Here is a 14,424-nt window from a genome sequence, read left to right on the forward strand (position 1 = left end):
AGGGCAGCCTACCCCACCCTGGTTTCTCAGGGGCCAGGCTGCACCCGGCTCCGAGGCAGAGGGCAGTGGCACGGTCACCTCTCCCTTCCCCTGCTGGGTACCTGGCTCCGTGTGCCACCCGAGTGCCATGCCAGGCCTGAAGTGATTGGAACTGAGGCAAGTGCTGGGTGCTATGGGGGCCAGAGGGGAGGAAGCTGCACTGCGACCTCTTGGGGCTTGAGATCTAACTAGATTCACAGGACAGAAGGCAGGAGAAGATGCGAATGTCACAAGGGCTGGAGACCTGGCGAAGAGGGGTGCTGAAGAGCTCAGGGAAGGTGGAAGGACGCGGAGCACCAGATCTCTGCTCAGGCCTCTCTGTGCCTCTGGACAGGGGCACCTCCCTATTTAGGCAGCACTGAGCTGATGGCCCAGGAGGGCATGGAAGCTAGAGGGGGCTCAGCCACCCTGGGCCACACGGCTGCTGGCAGGTGACTTAGCCGGTCTTCTGCCGCTCCTGAGTCACGGCCCTCAGCCCTCCCACTGGTGGACTGGAAAAAGGCCACCTGCACCGTTGGGGTCACTGCATGCTCATGACTGTCCAGCTGGCTGCACTGAGCTGCAGGGGACCTCTGTGGGTGAAGGGGAGAGATGGGCACCCCTGGGCTGTGCTGCCCTTGGCCTGAGCGCCCTTCCTTTGAGGACAGGCCTCTGGCTGCAGCCACTTGGCCCCATGTGCAAATGCACGCCGACCCCACAGGTGCAGCGGACCTTTGTGCAGTGCCCTGGGTGGGGGTGCACAGGGCAAAGGCTTGGCACCTCCTCTTCTGGGGTCTCCCCTCCCATGCCCCTTCCAGCCACAGGCAGCACCATGGCCCTGCCACGGCCCACCAGGTACCCATATGGAAGGGAGAGGCCCTGTGTGTGTGTGTGTGTGTGCACATATGTACGTGTGCATGCCTGTGTGTGTGTATTGGGAGGCGCTGGTGTAGGGCCTGGGGATGCAGCTCACACAGGCTTGGGGAGGTGGACATGGAACAGTAGTTAGTTGTGTTGCTGGTTTTATGGATGCCTGGGTGGAAAGACATTGAGCCGCCGTCTGTGTCAGGCTGGATTTGCCATCCTACTCCCAGACCCCCCCGAGTGCCATGGTGACTCCTCTTGCCCGCCCACAGGGAAGAAGGCTGTGCTGGATTCCAGTCCTTTCCTGTCTGAGGCCAATGCAGAGCGTATCGTGCGCACGCTCTGCAAGGTGCGTGGTGCGGCGCTCAAGCTAGGCCAGATGCTGAGCATCCAGGGTGAGTGGGCTCAGGGGCTGCTGCGCTGGGACTCCGTGGGCTGCTGTGGGGGTCAACTTCCAGGGCCGGGAGCAGTAGCCCACCAAAGCTCAGTGGGCAAGATGTGGGCAGGCTGAGGAGAGATCTTAGAGGATAATAGGCCTGGTCTCCAGGTGAGTGGCTCTGAGTCCAAAGAAACATGGGAAAAAGAGCAGAGAGGAAAAATTGCTCTCTAGAGGCGGTCAGAACACAGGTCATTTCAACATTTTACTATATTTTATTTTCCAAATTTCTTTTGTAATTATGAAAAATTTTGCATGTTGCATGTAAAAAGCCCACCTTCTCAGGTCGCTGGGCTGAGGCTGGGGCTCTGGGGACACTGAGTGGCCGAGGGCGTTTGTTGCAAGGGCTCCTGTCTTTCTGGCCTCACCTGTGCTCCTGGTGGGGAGTGTGTGGTGGCCAGGGCGTCCCAGAAGTTGCCTGCCCAGCTCCTGGGCGAGCACTTTCATCCCCAGGTTGTCCCTGTGTCACTCTCCTGCCTTCCAGATGATGCCTTCATCAACCCCCACCTGGCTAAGATCTTCGAGCGGGTGCGGCAGAGCGCGGACTTCATGCCACTGAAGCAGATGATGGTGAGGAGCCAGGGACTCTGCCTGCCCTCTGGGTCCTCGGCCCCCACTGGGTGGAGGAGACAGACTTGGGGCTTCTCCAGGTGGCCCAGGCAGGATTGTGCTCAGAGCCCCTCCCTGGTCCTGCCCTCCAGAAAACTCTCAACAACGACCTGGGCCCCAACTGGCGGGACAAGCTGGAGTACTTCGAGGAGCGGCCCTTCGCCGCTGCGTCCATCGGACAGGTGCACTTGGCCCGCATGAAGGGCGGCCGCGAGGTGGCCATGAAGATCCAGGTAGGCAGCCTGGTGCGCAGTGCCTGTCCCCATGGGGGCTGCAGGGGGCAGAGCTGGGGCCTGGCTCATGAGTGCCTCTGCACCCCACGTCCCACAGGGCTCTCTCTCTCCTGGTAGGGCCATATGTGGTGTCCTCTGGCCCCAGTGCCTGGTTGGCACCAGAAGCTTGGGAAGTATTTGCTAAATGAGTGGCTTTGGGGGCACGGAGGGGCTCCCAGCAAGCTTAGTTTGGGCTGTGCAGGGACAGGGGACAATTGATTGCCTTTTGGGGCCAGAGCTGGTGGGAGGGTGGCCCTGAGATGTTCCCGGGGGTGAGGTGAGGCAGGAGTAGGTAGACGACAAGGCTATGATGGGGTCCAGGGGTTACAGCAGCATGGCTGGGTCTTAGCTCTGGTTCTCCAGGGTGTGGGCTGGGGCCAGGACACAGCTGGGAAGCCAGTGGGGGTTAGGGGAGTGCCCCAGGCAGGGCCCGCCCATCTCCCTGGGCTAACTCCCCTGCTCTGCCAATACTCCGCAGTACCCTGGCGTGGCCCAGAGCATCAACAGTGATGTCAACAACCTCATGGCCGTGCTGAACATGAGCAACATGCTTCCAGAAGGTCTGAGGCTAGGTGGTTGGGTCAAGGGCAGGAGGGGGTGGCAGGCATCTGCGTCAGGTTCTGGGGACCAGAGGGGGGCCTCCCTGCAGAACCCCCTTCCTCGCTGATGCCCTCCTCTCCGGCCCAGGCCTGTTCCCCGAGCACCTGATCGACGTGCTGAGGCGGGAGCTGGCCCTGGAGTGTGACTACCAGCGGGAGGCTGCCTGTGCCCGCAAGTTCAGGTGTGGCCCCTGGCTGGGCCCCTTGCGTGTTTCCACCAGGGAGGCAGAAGGGACCACGTTCAGCAGCTGGTGAAGGCCTCTCTGGCTCCGAGGGGCAGAGGGCTGGGGTTGCAGCCTGGGCCGAGGCCACATCCTGCCTGGGGTGAAGGAGGGCCCTCTGCCTGGTGGGGTGTGTGTGAGGGGCGATGTGGAGGGCCTGTGGCTAGGGCGTGACCTCCCGCCCCTACCCAGGGACCTGCTGAAGGGCCACCCGTTCTTCTACGTGCCTGAGATCGTGGATGAGCTCTGCAGCCCGCACGTGCTGACCACAGAGCTTGTGTCCGGCTTCCCCCTGGACCAGGCCGAAGGGCTCAGCCAGGAGATTCGGAACGAGGTGCGTCTGTGCCAGCAGACAGGTGGGGCCGGGGTGGCCCTGCTCTGTGGCTGTTTGGTGACCTAATGGGGTTAGCCGGGGACTTGGAGCCCTGAGGTGCTCCCTGGGGGTGAGTGGCGTTGAAGTAGCACCAGTGGGATTTAGGGGGACACAGGGGAGCTGCTGCCTTCCCTGGCCCAAGTGACACTGAGAATCAAACAGTCCCGCAGGGTATGGTGGGTAAAACAGGGGGCAGGGGCTTCTCTGGCCCCAGTCACCCAGGCACCAGGCAGTGTGGTGCCGCCTGATGCAGGCCTTCCGCGCTGTCCACAGATCTGCTACAACATCCTGGTTCTGTGCCTGAGGGAGCTGTTCGAGTTCCACTTCATGCAAACAGACCCCAACTGGTCCAACTTCTTCTATGACCCGCAGCAGCACAAGGTGAGCCCCAGGGTGGGGGCACCCGCAGCCAGGCCTGAGACCTTCTCTGAATGGGGCACGTGAGGCCCTGCCTGGCCTGCCCCTTGTCCTGGGAAAGTCAGCAGAGAGTGCAGGGCTCCGGGAGTGGGGATGCTCACCACCCTTTGTTGCACCCCCTTCCTGGCCCCACACCTGCATCACGGAGCAGCAGGGCCAAACTTCTCCTGGTGTCTCTGTCCCCAGGTGGCTCTTTTGGATTTTGGGGCAACGCGGGAATATGACAGATCCTTCACTGACCTCTACATTCAGGTAACAGGAGAGGGGCCCTGGCCTTGGTCCATGTTTTTCTGAGGCTGGGACAGGATGCTGGGGCACTCGGGGCGGGGAGAATGACTGGGTTCCTGCCCTTGTGTCCCCAACTGCACTGCCTGCCCCTCAGGTCTGGTGACAGCAGGCAGTTAGGCTGACAGCTGCCAGGCGTGTCTCCGCACTGGCCGGGGGCCTTGTGCAGGGAGAGGATGAGGGTAGGGTGGGCCCGGGTGTGGCACTTGGCTCCCTGGGATGTCGGGAGCTTTTCTTTCCATGCTGCCCATGGGTCCCCTCCTGTGCCTCTCCCCAGATCATCAGGGCTGCTGCCGACAGGGACAGGGAGACTGTGCGGGCGAAATCCATAGAGATGAAGTTCCTCACCGGCTACGAGGTTAAGGTGAGCAGGGTTGCGGGGGATCCCCAGGACCTGCTGACCCAGGGCCCAGCTCTCTGTGTAGGAATGGATGAAAGCACAGGGGGCAGCTGCCCTCAAGGGGCCCCCAGAGCCTGGGCCTCCTTGGGCATGGTCTGAAAGCTGGGGCCTGCCCCGGCCCATGCCGCCGTGCTGTGCGTGAGATTTTCCGAGTGGTCCAGTGAGTTGGGGACTCAGGGGACTTGTCATGAAGCTCTTGTTTCTGCCTCTCACTCTTGCCCACTTACGGCTTGGGGTCAGGGCTTGACTGAGCCAATGTGCAGAGCAAGTGGGAAGGGAAGCCCCAGCCCTACCCTCATCAAGCCTCCCTGGGGAGTCGGAAGAAACCTCAGAAGCCTTTTAAGTAAAGGCGAACATCTGTGCTGGTGCCGCCTGAAGCCACCCACAAAGCGGCATTTTCCGCTTGCTGCTTGACAGTGGGGAAGGAGTTAAAGAAATCCAGGTCAAGCCTTGGGTTTGCCGTCTGGCAGGAGTGCCTTTTGAGGCATGTCAGGATCTCTGAGCCTCCCTTATCTCAGCTGTAAGCCCTCAGCGGGCCGCAGCTCTCTGCCGCCTCTTCCGTATGGCCACTCGCATTGACTCGATTCCTGGCCCCCCATCCCTCTGATCACCTCAGGCTGTCCCTGGCGGCAGCTCTTCTCCCCTGCTCTGCTGGTGGCAGGTTCCTTAGGCTGCTAGTTCCTGTGGGCAGACACATGGCTGCTGGATGTGTCTTGGGTGGACTCTGGCAGGCTCAGACACGCATGGTGGGAGGCCCTGCCAGCTCAGGCCCACGGACTCTGTTCTTTTTGGCCAGAACAGTGTTTTGTTAAAACCTGGAATGAGTGCCACGAGGAGGGACGCATCCTCTTCATTCTGCCACAGGCCCCACCACTCCCTTTTGTATTGCATCAGCCCAGTTTGTGTTACCCTCGTGTTCCCGGCCCCTGTGGGTTTGAGTTTATGCCCATTACCATGATGTAATCCAGTTTACAGCAGAGTTTTGAGTGACAACTCAGTGCTCCAGGCACTGTGGGAGGAACCCAGGCTGGTGGAGGGCTCTGGTCTCGCCACCATTTACCCTTCCTCTCCTGCCCCAGGTCATGGAAGACGCCCACTTGGATGCCATCCTCATCCTGGGGGAGGCCTTCGCCTCCGATGAGCCCTTTGATTTTGGCACCCAGAGCACCACCGAGAAGATCCACAACCTGATTCCCGTCATGCTGAGGCACCGTCTCGTCCCCCCACCCGAGGAGACCTACTCTCTGCACAGGAAGATGGGGGGCTCCTTCCTCATCTGCTCCAAGCTGAAGGCCCGCTTCCCCTGCAAGGCCATGTTCGAGGAGGCCTACAGCAACTACCGCAGGAGGCAGGCCCAGCAGTAGGGCTGCGGGCCACGCCCAGGCCGGCTCCAAGGGAACTCTCTCCTTCAGACAGGCCAAAAACCAGTAGGGAGGTGGCGGTGATGCTCTTTTTAACTCCTTTGCCCAGTAAGAGGGGGTGGCTGCCTGGAGCCCCATAGCCAGTGTTTCCCACGATTTCTGTTGCTAAATGGTTGTAGGGTGAGAAGTGCAAGAATGAAGATGAAGACCACTGCTCGGTCAGTCTGCCTCCGAGTGTCCTCTCAAATAAGTAGATGAAGATGAAAGGGCAACTTTGTTTTCTTTTTCCTGACGTGAATGTTAAGCAGAAGGGAGAGTCCTTACGCCCTTCCAACCTCTGTTCCAGTACAAAACCCAGAAACATGAACACAGATACAATTGTGGGATTTCATTATCTGTGTAGTAGGGGTGTGTGTGTATGTGTTTCTAGAGTGAGATTTGTGTTTTCTGCCCTTTTCCTCTCCAGCCGATGGACTGGAGCTGGGAGAGGTGCTGATCTAACAGTGCCAACAAGTGCTCCTTAAGCCTGTGAGGCCCAGGCCTGTAGGGCTGGCTCTCATCTTTGACAGCTGAATGTTTCTGAAGAACTGTTGCCCCACGGTGAGGGTGGGAGCAGCAGAACAGGGAATGCCAGACACAGGCTGGCTGCTGCTGGGAAGTGGGGTGGGACTTCCTTCCTCGGTCTGGAGAGGCACAGGTGTCACCAGTTCCAGCCAAAGGCTCCTCACAGGTTCTGTGAATTTTTGTACAAGTCTTGTAATTAGCGAATCAACTTGTTTCAATTTAATAAAAATGCTCGTGGGAAGTGCTTTGGCGCGTGTACTTCTGTATTTGGCGTGTGTGTTCTGTATTTTGGAGAATGACGACCCGTTATCTTCTAGCTCGTGGTGGTGGTAGCAGGCTCAGTGTCACAGCCCATTTGCAAGGTTTGGGCCTGGTTCAGTATGCGGCTCTTGGCCCCGAACCTGGAAGGCTCAGCCCCGTTCCCTGTAAGAAGGGCGGTGGGAGTGGTAGAGAACAGGAGGAGAAGCTGCAGGGTCACTGCCCCAGCCCCCAGCAGGCTGTACCACACTGCTGAAGCAGCTGTACCCGGTGATGGTGGCAACTGGAAGGACAGTGACACCTGCCAGCAGGGCTGACGCCGGTCTGCATCACAGTGAGACGTCTCCTCTCTAGACATCAGCTGCGGTTGAGGACCAGTTCCTGCAAAGTGGCTTTTCCTGGGGCCAGCTTGATTCCTAGATAACAGGACACACTGGACACTGAGCTGGGGCCCTTCCTACAGACCTGTGAGCCATTGAAAGTGCAGCTGCAGACCATAGAGGCCCAAAAGAGGCTTTGAGCGGTATAGGCTTTCAGGGTTCTTAAAGAAAACATAGTTTATGAAATTTGGGATTGCTGCGTAACAGACCCAGTGGACTCCAGGACAGGATGGAGAGGTCTGAGTGGTGTCCGTGAGGCTGCCCGGCTAGCAGTGGTGCCCAGCACCACTGGCAGATCCCTGGCTGGAACTCTTGTGGCTCTCTTAAGGGTATTTGCTGTTACTTAGCGAACTCTGCGGCACTCAGATCTGAAGCCAACGCCCTGCAGAGTAAACAGCAGGGGCAGAACCCAGGCCAGCCCCAACCAGGGCTCTCACGGCATCTTCCTCTTAAGTCAAGCAGCATGTGGGGGGGAAGGGAAAGGAGAACAGAGAGCCAGCATTTGCTTCCCCAGGAACCATGACCTTAACTGCTGGGAGAGGAGGAATTGTCTTTTTTTTTTTGAGGCAGAGTCTTGCTTTGTTGCCCAGGCTGGAGTGCAGTGGTGCGATCTCCGCTCACTGCAGGCTCCGCCTCCCTGGTTCACGCCATTCTGCCTCAGCCTCCCGAGTAACGGACTACAGGCACCCACCACCACGCCCGGCTAATCTTTTGTATTTTCAGTAGAGATGGGGTTTCACCGTGTTAGCCAGGATGGTCTCGATCTCCTGACCTCATGATCCGCCCGCCTCGGCCTCCCAAAGTGCTGGGATTACAGGCGTGAGCCACCACACCCGGCTGAGAGGAGGAATTTTCTAAGGGAAATTGGAATACTGTTTGTGTGTCCTAAGTCTGAGAGCCAGCTGAGGACTAGAGCCCTTCCTGTGAAGACAGTGGGGAATCACTGGATTGCAAATTACTCTAATCCCCAAGCAAAGCTGGCTCTGAAGCTGGCCACACATACTTCTTATTTTGTACCTATTTTGATTTTTACTGTATTGTGATGCATGACTCCCCGTGCTCACCCATTCACACTGAGACATGGGGCTTGAGAACATGGCAAATCATGGCTTGATTTTCCCAGGGTCTGTGTCTTTGTATCCCTAACATCTAAGTGAAGGGCTGGACACTGCATAACAAAAATAGTATTTGTTAATGTAGGCTTTAGTGGCTACTCATAAGGACAAAATACTGAGCCATAGGCTAGAAGTTCGATTCTGAGTGCTTTTCTACATTAACTCCTGACACTCCAAGTGGGTGTTTTTACAGAGGAAAAAAAGAGGCCCAGAGGTTAAGTGGTAGAACCAGAATTTGGAACAAGACAGTCTGGTCTTACAGTCTACACTAATGGGACCAAACCAAGGGCTGGCAAACTATGATGGTCCAAGGGCCACATCTGGCCCACTGCATTTTCCTATATTCCTATATACAGGAATATAATGCTGTATATATAGTTTACAGCATTATATTCTAACCAAAAAATGATCACGCCAGGGCATGCAAAACTGTACAATATTACAACAGGAAAAACCCTAAAAAATTTATAAAATGAATGATACTACACTATCAAATAAAAAAGCAAGTCATTTTGTTTTCATGAGATTTCAAGGTTGATTTGAGTCACCTTCCCCTGGAACTGCATGGTGTCCTGTGTGGGGAGGTGCCCAGCGTGCTGCATTTTTGCAGTTTTTTAAGTTTTACTGGAGCACAGCCACTCTCGTTCACGTATGTAGCAGGCTGTCTAAGACTGTTTTGCACCGAAATGCCACAGCCGGGGGCCGCAGCGAACTATATATACAGCCCACAAAGGCACAAGGATTTCTTAACTCGTCCTGGACAGAAAAGGGTTGCCAAGCCCTGTTCTAAAGCACTGCACAGCTGACATTATAGCAAACCAACATAACAGTAACAGCCACAAGTGTCAATTCCAAGGGCCATTGGAACCGGAAGTGTTCTCTGAATAACTATTTAGCTGCCACCAGTTCAGGAGTTTCTTTTTTTTTTTTTGAGGTGGAGTCTCGCTCTGTCGCCCGGGCTGGAGTGCAGTGGCCGGATCTCAGCTCACTGCAAGCTCCGCCTTCCGGGTTCTCGCCATTCTCCTGCCTCAGCCTCCCGAGTAGCTGGGACTATAGGCGCCCGCCACGTCGCCCGGCTAGTTTTTTGTATTTTTTTTAGTAGAGACGGGGTTTCACAGTGTTAGCCAGGATGGTCTCGATCTGCTGACCTCGTGATCCGCCCGTCTCGGCCTCCCAAAGTGCTGGGATTACAGGCTTGAGCCACCGCGCCCGGCCAGGAGTTTCTTTAATGCCATCCCTGGACCTTCCCTGTAGATTCTTAGATGCACCATTGTTAACTCCAGAAAAGCAGTAACAGTCAGTCTTGTTTAAGTGACACAAAATCAAACTGCTCCCACATTCACACTGTCCGGGCCACTCATGAAACCTCATGTAACCAGAGCTTGGTCTTGTGGACTGAAGCAACAGCAACAGGGAAGTTCTGGCCAGAAGAGGGGAGTTGAAAGCTTCAGGAGAATTGAACATCATTCTTACCTGAGCTAAGAAGACATTAAGAAAGTCCTAGATTAAACCACAGGGGCAAACTAACCCCATGTCCTTTTACGGTGTAAGGAAGCAGCCTGGATGAGGAGGGAAGCCAGCAGAAAGAAGAGAAGTGACACACGGAGAGGTGGCACCTTTCTCTATTCCTCAGACTTTCAAGTGGGGAGAAAAAAGACAAAATACTCAATGCTAACAGTTCTCTGTTTTATTGCAATACAGCAAAGTCTGGTTAATATTAAGTGATATCAACATAAAATATTGGTGAGGAGTCTTTTGTGACATTTTTTACTATCCCACCTTAAATATTTCTGTGCAAAAGAATCCACATCATTGTTTGGTAGCAGAGGATCTCTTAGAAAATTCCCTAAAACATTGTGGGCATAAAACCAAACAAAATAAAATAAGGATAGGCTAAAGCAGTATCTTTCCCCCTCCATACACATTTGTCAGCATTATATTCTAACCAAAAAATGATCACACCAGGCCATGCAAAACTGTACAATATTACAACAGGAAAAACCCTAAAAAATTTATAAAATGAATGATATTACACTATCAAATAAAAAGGCAAGTCATTTTGTTTTCATGAGACTTCAAGGTTGATTTGAGTCACCTTCCACCGGAACTGCATGGTGTCCTGCGTAAGGAGGCGCCCAGCGTGCTGCCAGTGCTGGGGGAGCCCGCACTCCTTATCTAGCAGGAGTGCACAGAGAACTCTGGACTTGAGTAACAATTAAAGTCATAACGAAAGAGGTTTCAAAATGGGCTCAATGAAATGCAGCTCATCTAGTTCAGGACTGGGCCAGAGAGAGGGGGGAGTGGAGTGCCCAATTCATTCCTATTGTGCTCACTGGACGTGGGCTACTGCAAAGTCTGCTCTGAGCGCCCCTCTGTCTAGATTGGATGGGGAGCCTTAGGCTTGGCAAGGCCCACCTGCTGGGAGACTGCAGTGGTTGTGATTCCGGTCAAAGGCGGCAAATGGCCCTGCTGCGTCAGTGGTTTTGACGTCTGCTCACCCCTGCTCTGGCTTTTCCTTAATGATACCTGAGATGCCACATAAATGTAACCAGTCTTTCTCAGAAATAGATGTGGCCACTAAGTAACAAAATGACGTAATTCTAACCTATGGAAGGAGAGGCTGAAAGCCAGCCGGGAATGATAGATTGTTGCTGTAAACATGACAGGAATTTCAGATTCTCCCCTGAAGTGTGGGCACAATAATTGGCTGGAAAACCAAATAGATGGGCTCGTTTTAGTTGTATCTCATAGCCTGAAAGCTGTGCTCCCTGGGAAAAACAGAAATCACTAAGTGTGTTGGGGGTGTGCATAAATACATATATAATAACAAAAAATGTAAGATCTACTTTAGCAATAATTTGACAAGGAGTAAGACTTTTGTTTTTGGCAAAAATAAATAATATATATGTATGTAATTTTAAACACCCAAAGCACAAAACATGATTAGTCAGAATTCAAGGGTAGATAACTTGGTTGGACATAGATAGCACCAAATACTAACGCAGATAGACTATCTCAGAAATGCCTCTGAATGTATATTTTTCTATTGAGAAACAAGTGTCTGCTGCCATACACATTTTAAAAATGTCCTGAATGAAAACAAAGGATGTCTTCAGATAGTAATAAAATACTTTACCTGTGAGCTTTGCTACCGACTCCTCTGAATGGTCATTATGTTTTTTTCCCCTGAACTCACTCCTTGTCTTTTCACATCATTCTTCTCAGAAGCTTCTGGAGGTAACAGGCTTCATATTTAAGGGTGGGATAAACCCAGTAGGATGACCATTATTTTGGGAAAACCCTCCCCAAAACTATTACCTCTGGCAGTGTTTCTCTCCTAAAGCCCAGGTTTTAGAATCTACACAAATTTGGGACTGCTCTATTATGACTGATGAGATGACTTGCCATTGCAGTGGAAAAATCAAAGAGCGCCGTGGTGCAATCCATGGGGTGAATATGGACAAGCCGCCCAATTAGCCTGGCAACCAAGACAAGCCTCAGTAGTTCTCTCTCTGCCCTGTTGGGAGGCGGAAAGGTATGACCCATTGCAGTAGAGCCTAGACTTTAGGTAGGGTTATATTTTGATCCTAAAAGCATCCTTTGGAAAATAAGCACCTATAGGCAACAAAAATTCACAATTACTTGTCAAAGCTACAAACTAATGGCTTATGTCAGTAAGCCATTTATCCTGTTAATCTCAGCTTGGGATGGCCTCCTCCCTGCCTGAGAAGAGAAGGGAGAGAGGAGAAGGCAAGGGGAAAGGGAAGAGGAGGATGGGGAGGGTGGGGAGAAGAGGAGGGGAGGGTGAACAGAAGGGGTGCGAGCTGGTCACGAGCACCAGGCAGGGGGCCGGCTGGCTGACTCCCTTCTCTCAAGTGGAGTGCTGAAGACAAGGATCTACCTAGTCATATGACAATGATCCAATTAAAGGGCCGACCCTTGGTATTCAGGTGACAAAAGCATTTTTATACTTCATTCTAAAAAGCAGAAAGATCTGGGAGATTAGAACTGTGCTGTGAATTACACCCATCCAAAACAAAATATAATCAAATCTGAGCCGGCACCAAACTCAGAATGTTTAAATGTCAAAGCTGTTATATGAAAATTCCCAATTATAGGTGCTTACAATGGAATCCCTAGCAGGATCCTTTCTTCCCTCACTGCATCTCAGAACCTTCTCCACATAGCAGCATCACCTGGAAACAGCTTCAGCTCCCTGCACATGCCACAGGCCAGCATGGGCTACTGCCAGTGACACAGAGGTGGAGTCACAGACAGCAGCAGTGAAATGATGGCCTTAAACACTGCAACTCAGGTTAGCAACTGCAGGAAAACTTTCTTCATTTTCACTGAATTTTAAAGAGAGAATCCTGTCTCTCTCAGAGAAACTTAGGCGAAAAGTAAAAGAGAGGCAAAATCTCTTTCCTTCCATGAGATGTTTTTATTTTTATCTCTTTCTCTACTCATGTGCTTAACTGGTGAAATGACTCTGTAGAAATAGATCATTCTGATTCTGCATCTCATTTCCTTATGGCAACTACAACAGGAGGAATCCAGCTGAAAATGCCACTAACCCCAAAATCCAGCACCTGAGAGAGGAAGCCAGTCCGAGCGCCGTGCTGGGCTCACTCTGGCCTGTGCACTGGGGTTGTCATGTCCATTTTCCACTGGCTATGGGAATAATATTTGGTTAAGGCTGTTCAAGCCCTTGCTTTTGAGGTTTTACATTATTTGGTAATGAAAGCCTTTTTTTCTTCCTTTCCCAGGCTTATCTGAAGAGAAGCTCATGCCCACCCTCAACAAAACAGACTCCTCCTTGGGAACCGTCTCCAGCCCTGGGACAGACACCTCACTGTGACTTACGGAGGGACAGGATGAGACCAGGAATAAAAGCATTTTTAGAAACTATTTTCTGGACCTTCAGAAGCTACAACACTCCTTGCACCCTTTCAGATGGAAGGGATCAGAGGTGACAGAATCATATATTTCTACATTTATCTGCAGAAGATAAAAATACAATAAAAAGTGAGAAGTGTTCAAATTCTACCACTAGGAAAAGAAACACCTTGGGTGGAGATGAGTTAGCCTTCTGCTGCTGCTGCTGAAGTGGCTTCAGATGTTAAAGCTCTGGTGCCAGGGCACACTCCAGACCAGCAAAACCAGGCTCTGCAAATGTTTTCCAAAGCTCCCGGGTGACTGGAGCCTACGACCAGTTTGAGGACAGGGCAATAAAGGGAACTCTGATTTCTCTCGCTCTGCCTCTAAAAATGTGAGCTTGAGGCCTTTCCACCCTTTACATTACTTAGCTGGGAAACAGACAAGAAACAACGTATTTCTTTAAATTAAATCATCTCTCTTATATATGCATCCATCTTTTGTTGAATATAAGAGGCTCCTTTTAAATATATACTTTCAGTACTTCTACATTTATGTATTCATTTAAACTCTGTATTGTAGTAAAATATGCATTGTTTTAATTCATAAGGATTTCCTGGCAACAATCAGGTTGACACTCACTGTGGTTGCCGATTAAGAGCTTAGTGAGCCACTCCAGGGACGGATTCTCCCTTCTGGATGCGGAGAATCCCATGAGCTATTTTAGGACTATAATGAGACTCTACTGTGAAAGCAAAATCTGTCTAATCTTATTCTTATCACTTACATTTGTGTAATCTATTTAAACTACCTTTGGGAGTAGGGGCAAAATGTTACTGAAAGCAACTCTAAGTGCATGGAATGAAATCAATGTTAATCTAAGCTGCTATGGAAAGTCTGTCTTTGTTGTTGCTGTTAGGCTAGGGGCGTGGATTTGAGAGTCATGTTGTCAGAACTCCTGAATCCCTGTCCTGCTACTGCTGCCAGCCCCTGGTGGCTTTCAGGCTGAGGTGGAGGGAAGAGATGAAAGTGAGAAGAGGCGAGTGGCAGGGAGCGGAGAGCAAGAGGTCTCAGTGCTGAGGCAGCTCACGGGTCCCAGCTCCCACGGTCAGTGCTCTCCAGGGAGAGGCTCTTGGTCTTTCGGGGTGAAACTGGGCTTGGGGGGCTGCTTAGGTTGGAACTGTTGGAAGCTGTGGAATGCCTCGGAGAGTCAGAGTCCTGTAAGGCCCAAAGTAAAACAATGAGAAGGCGGGGGAGAAAGGGAGGCAGAAGGGGCTGAGATTACCACCGCCCCCTCCAGCCACCCTGACCAAATAACCCCATGGGGCTTCCTCGCTGTTGGTATAAAGCCCCTTCTATGAGCTGAGGAAGAGACAT

The 14,424-nt window shown here is 52.5% G+C and overlaps 2 protein-coding genes across 12 annotated transcripts in view; one reads left to right on the forward strand and one right to left on the reverse strand.

The window, feature by feature from the left end:
* The window catches only part of COQ8A (coenzyme Q8A), a 42,235-nt gene extending 35,571 nt beyond the window's left edge, over positions 1-6,664 (forward strand). For both annotated transcript variants that reach the window (XM_033200691.1, XM_033200690.1), the window contains exons 6-15: positions 1,155-1,277; positions 1,803-1,888; positions 2,020-2,160; positions 2,678-2,759; positions 2,887-2,980; positions 3,212-3,353; positions 3,666-3,773; positions 3,996-4,061; positions 4,372-4,458; positions 5,574-6,664. In XM_033200691.1, coding sequence (XP_033056582.1) covers positions 1,155-1,277; positions 1,803-1,888; positions 2,020-2,160; positions 2,678-2,759; positions 2,887-2,980; positions 3,212-3,353; positions 3,666-3,773; positions 3,996-4,061; positions 4,372-4,458; positions 5,574-5,858 — 1,214 coding nt within the window. In that variant the 3' untranslated portion in view covers positions 5,859-6,664. The remainder of the gene's footprint in view (positions 1-1,154; positions 1,278-1,802; positions 1,889-2,019; positions 2,161-2,677; positions 2,760-2,886; positions 2,981-3,211; positions 3,354-3,665; positions 3,774-3,995; positions 4,062-4,371; positions 4,459-5,573) is intronic.
* Positions 6,665-9,844: 3,180 nt separating this feature from the next.
* The window catches only part of CDC42BPA (CDC42 binding protein kinase alpha), a 314,680-nt gene continuing 310,100 nt past the window's right edge, over positions 9,845-14,424 (reverse strand). For 8 of the 10 annotated variants that reach the window (XM_033195259.1, XM_033195256.1, XM_033195254.1 and 5 more), the window contains one exon: positions 13,920-14,265. In XM_033195259.1, coding sequence (XP_033051150.1) covers positions 14,134-14,265 — 132 coding nt within the window. In that variant the 3' untranslated portion in view covers positions 13,920-14,133. Of the gene's footprint in view, positions 14,266-14,424 lie in introns of all 10 variants that reach the window. The other 2 variants (XM_033195253.1, XM_033195258.1) reach the window with 2 other exon arrangements.

The sequence above is a fragment of the Trachypithecus francoisi genome, unplaced genomic scaffold (assembly GCF_009764315.1).
Source record: "Trachypithecus francoisi isolate TF-2019V2 unplaced genomic scaffold, Tfra_2.0 Lachesis_group5, whole genome shotgun sequence".
NCBI lineage: Eukaryota > Metazoa > Chordata > Mammalia > Primates > Cercopithecidae > Trachypithecus > Trachypithecus francoisi.